The sequence below is a fragment of the Gavialis gangeticus genome, unplaced genomic scaffold (assembly GCF_001723915.1).
Source record: "Gavialis gangeticus isolate Ggan-Ray unplaced genomic scaffold, GavGan_comp1, whole genome shotgun sequence".
NCBI lineage: Eukaryota > Metazoa > Chordata > Crocodylia > Gavialidae > Gavialis > Gavialis gangeticus.
The window spans coordinates 83,300,486-83,305,672 of record NW_017729033.1 but is presented as its reverse complement, the minus strand read 5'-3'; the positions used below and the strand labels follow the sequence as shown (position 1 = coordinate 83,305,672).

Genomic DNA, 5,187 nt, shown 5'->3' with positions numbered 1-5,187 from the left:
TTACCAGGCATCTAAGCACTGGTATTTCAATTTTAATAAATAATCCTTTTGTGCTTGAGGTTGCTTTGCAAATCTTTCCTAAAAATATGTTTTTGAGTGGAGAAAAAAAGAGAAAGAATTTGAGTAGTTCAGCAAATAATTTCCTAAATGACCTATCTGTATTAATTTAGAGTAAATAAATAGCTATGGATTAAGAAACCCCGCAAAATAACATGGAATTATTGCTATATTTAGCACCTCAGAGTATCATTACCATGCACATTTTTGTCATTTTTTCAACTTGACAGAAATATTTCAAAACACCAGATCTGAAAAATGCTCTTAATTTTAATTACAGACCTATTCACCAAAATACATACCTTTGGTATAGTATATTATTTATTACATAAAGCAAGTAATTTTTATTAAAATCAAAAACATTTTTAGCACTTGTGATTTAGAAGGGATTTTAATTCCTTGGATAACCCACATGGATGGATACATTAACTTCAACAACTTTTCCAAAGCTTATTTTATACATGACATGATAAACAAGTAAGCTTCCATTTGAAAAGGGCAAATGAAAAAACTTTGACAATACCGAATTTACCAAGGGTTAGGTTACACAACCTATTTAATGAAACTTAGATTCAACATTAAATATTATACTATTTTAAAGAGGAAATATATTTTAAGAAGGCAAGATTTTGGTAAAAAATTAAATATTTTATTTAGTTATATGACTAGTACAGGGTGGTCTTGCCTCCCTCATTATTTGGATAAAGCTACACATACAAAGCAATGACATCACAGCTTAGCATCCTCTCAGGATGAAATCACAGTGAAGGAAGCTGTGATATAATTTATGCTGTTAATTGTCTCATATCATATAATGATATGACAATAGAAGAGACCATATGTACACGGTGGCTTAGACAAAGGTTTGAACATAAACAGAGATGAATCAAGCATCTTGGTAATGCACTGACTATCTTGTTCATCTCTCAAATTGTTCATTGTGATAATTAGTTCCACTGTAAACTTGAAGTGAATGAAGGACAACATGAGGCACCTATTTTAAAGTTAAAAAACTGCTCACTTATCAAAGTGTCAGTGGGGTTTTCAAGTATGTATGAATGTGTTTTGTTTAACTCATAATTTATATTAAGTCAAGTGTATATGTCCAAAGATATATGAGATGCTTTTGAAGTTATACATAGCTTAAGGACTTATATTGAATATTTAATGTTTCAAGGACATCATATCCTAGGCTGCTGAAAAGCAAATATTTTCAGATTGCATTGTGCAATTATTTTAATGAATCAGTTTGAATATCATGTACATTTTAACATATAACAACTAAAGTTTGATAAGCTATTAAAAATTCTTACTCCTGAAGAGATGGTTGGAACTGACTTGGGAAAGCTCAAGCATCAGTGAACACGGTATCAGTGATAGGTTGGTTGAGGATTAGAAAACCTTTCAGATGTACTATAGTGTAACATTCCTTTTAACATCACTTAAAAGACAGAATTTGTGAATGTTTTGAAAGGACCTCCACCTACTCATTTAAAAGCTGAAACCTACGATCACAAATTGATTTTCTTCACTGACACTAAGTGAGGGAGGACAGGGTCAGAAAGTAGGCAAAATGCCATCTGATGGAACTGTGCATTTTAATGATTATCTCAGTTCTCAGGATTCATCTTGTTGGAATTTCAGCTAAGTAGAATATCCTCCCTACCCTCTCCAAATGAACTCCCATTCCCTAAACAGATGCCCATCTTAATTGGTGTTGGCTTCTTAAAGAGAGACCAGTTGGTTGGTATCCAATGCACACTTCACATCATTGAAAACCAATTGGTCCTTCTTCCTAATGTGTCCAGGGGGTATCATTCATTCCCCTTGTCTCCTGTGGGGGATTTCAATCTTCTCTGGTGTAGTTTGTCCCTGAAAATCAGAGAGGTTTGCCATTCTCCATTTCTCAGGATCTCCCTTGTGCGGCCTGATCTGGGGGACCCACATATGCTCTCTGACCATCCCCACTCTCCCGTAAGTACCTCTGTCCTTGTAGCTCTTGAGATAATCAGGTATGTGGATTTCTTTGAAAAGGTTTTTAAAAGGAGAATGCAAGAAGGGTTGTGCAATTCCTAAAGGGAGTAGGGAGGTCTATTTACCTCAAAGTAAAAACTATGACCACTGTAGGAACTTATATAAACCTAGTGAATGCTCACTGAGGTTTTTTAGTCTGGTTCCTCTTTTTCACATTTCCTAACACCAGAATGAATATTCTGGATACTCATCAGGATCATAACCTGACTTGCAACTAAGAAGGTGCAAGGGAGAGGTTGGACGGAGATGGTTGTATGATGCTTTTGCAAAGAACCATGTCACAAGGATATTTTTGTTCCATTCCATCTCTAGTTGTTTTCCCATTACACATAAAATTAAAATGTTTCTTTCTACAAATTTTTAAAACTGTAAGTACATACTTGAGTTGGTATTTGAAAGATAGGTCATTGCAAACAGGAGGCTTTTTATATCAAGCCTGTGTTACTTTGGCTCACAAATACTGCATGAAAAACCATGTCCAAGTGCCTTCAGTATAATAAAATCGGACTGAGTGTTTGAGTGCTGTAAAGTAACAAGAGTAATGCTCCTGATTTCACACAGAATCTACTTTTACTTGATTGTTGTTCGTAACCAGTGGCGATGGTTTGCTTTTCATTTTGTCTGCTGCATCATTAGAACTCTCTTGAACGAATACTTTGGCTGTACAAATTGTGACAATAATTCTCTTATATTCTCTTCTGAAATTCTGGTTCAGGAGTCCATATATAATAGCATTAAGGCAGCTGTTGAAATATGCCATGTAGTAGCTGGATACAAACAACCACTCCGGAATCCGAGGGATTATTGTGTCTGGGTTCACGGCCACAGCAAGGCCTATAAAGTTCAAAGGAGCCCAGCATACTGCAAACAGTACAAACACAACAAACATGGTAACAAAGTTTCTAAAGTCATGTGGCTTCAGTTTGGGCTTGTTGTCAGGTTTAACCCTTCGCCTCACCTGAATAACAAGTATCCATATCCTCAAGTAACAAAATGTAACTATGGCTATAGGAAGCATGAAATGGAAAAAAACCACTGCTATTGTGTATGTTGAACTCACAGATTGTGCAAATGTGCATGAGTAGATCCTGGGATCATACTGTAGAGATCCAACGAATAGGTTGGGCACAATGGCAACAAATGTTAAGATCCAGATGAGAATGACGTAGCACAGAGAATTCTTGTCGCTATACAGCTTGTCATACTTGAGACTGTGGCAGATGTAGCAATATCGATTAATAGCAATGCCCGTAATGTTGAATATTGATCCAATGACACTTAGACCCATCAAGAAACCACTGATTTGGCAGTGAAAGTATCCCAGGTTCCATCCATTACGAAATACAGATGTCAAGACAAGAGGGTATGGGTAGATGGCCACTACCAAGTCTGCAATAGCCAGGTTGATGACAAATATATTTCCTGAAAAAGAAATATGAAAAAGAAACTGTAATTTTTCTTTTTCCCTTTGGTGCTTCTCCTTATCTGTGACCTATGCCCTCTCTCATATTTTAATGGTCAATCTCGGTGAAATACACTAACTTCTGTTTATGTATTGTTTCTAGATTAACTTACTCATTTTAATTTAAGGAGGAATATACTGAATTCTAAGGCATGCCTTTAAAAGTCAGGTTTCCTTGGGTTTAAGTACCACAACATTACATGCATCATCAAATCTATTTCCACTTGAGCCCTGTCTGCAGTGATGACAGAAGAAAATATAAAGACCCTACTGACTTGAATGAATTTTGGATAGAGCTCCACTTGCATAAAGAGGTAATTCAGTATTTTGCTCACTTTATGTACTTATATGGCATGCACTGATGTATCACATTCATTTAGCTTGTCCTTGATATCTTTAAAACTGTTATAAATCTGCAGGTTACTTTGGCTTTTAGTAGTAAGCATGAGGACTATTAATCTCTTAGCACATTTAAGTGATTGAAGATATCGAAACTGAATTCTTATTGCAAATCTAAAGTGATATATAGGACAAACTTATAAAAATCTAAGAGGAGTACATCCAATTGCTCATGTATTTATTCTGAATTTCCAAACTACTGGTCTGCATTTTATTATTAACAATTAAGTCATAAGGCGCTTCAAAATGCTGTCTATAATATACAACATTTACAGTAACAGGTGATCTTTGTCCAGAAGACATGAAACACACGACAAGCAAGACAGGGATTCATGACTCTGCTAATAATCCATAATCTGATGACACCTTTTAACGATGAAGTATTAGCGTGAAATCTTGGTGCAATTTAAGTCAATGGGATATTTGCCTTTTACTTCAAAGATAACAATTTCATTCAGTGTTTTTTGACAAGTTGGGGACTGGGAATAATATTAATATCCATGGAGGTATGACTGCCTAAAACAATTCAATATTTTACTTTTATCTTTTCCATATGTCTATGAATAATGTTTGCTAAACATAGATCTTCTTGGCCTAGAATTTTTTATTCATTTTTTCAGCATGTAGTCAGTGCCATGCTGTTTAAAATATAATTGAAAGGGGACCTCAAAAGGAAAATATGAATAAACTAGCAAGATTCTGAAGTGCTGTAATTCTTAACACTATGTTCCAATTTAATTGGGTTACATGTATTAAAATATTTTTAAAGTACAGTTTGTGGCTAAATCTCATACTTTAAATGTTCAGAGGGAAATACTAAATCATCATGCATATGCAGAGACAATGACACGTGGAAATGATTTCATTGAGAACTGAACTTGTTTTCTTGTATTTAAGAGATCGTACTAATAAAAGCTGGATTACATGATCTTTTTTTCATCAAGGACATGGAAGATGGGATGGAGTACACCCTCAGCAAGTTTACAGATGACACCAAGATGGGGGGAGTAGTAGATACGCTAGAACGTAGAGCTAGGATTCAGAGAGATCTCAACAAATTGGAGGACTGGACCAAAAGAAATCTCATGAGGCTCAGTAAAGGCAAGAGGAACAACCCCATGCACTGCTACAGGTTGGAGACAGTTAAGCAACAGTTCTGTAGAAAAGGACTTGGGGGTTATAGTGGCTAATAAGATGGCTACAAGTCAGCAGTGTGCCCTTGTTGCCAAGAAGGC

The 5,187-nt window shown here is 35.6% G+C and overlaps 1 protein-coding gene across 1 annotated transcript; it reads right to left on the bottom strand.

The window, feature by feature from the left end:
* Positions 1 to 307: 307 nt before the first annotated feature.
* MTNR1A (melatonin receptor 1A) lies at positions 308 to 3,999 on the bottom strand. The gene is made up of 2 exons (XM_019525871.1): positions 3,913 to 3,999; positions 308 to 3,583 (listed from the first exon to the last, which is right to left on the bottom strand). The coding sequence occupies exons 1-2, from the start codon at positions 3,997 to 3,999 to the stop codon at positions 2,645 to 2,647; spliced, it is 1,026 nt and encodes a 341-aa protein (XP_019381416.1). The 3' UTR covers positions 308 to 2,644.
* Between the last annotated feature and the right edge of the window lie 1,188 nt (positions 4,000 to 5,187).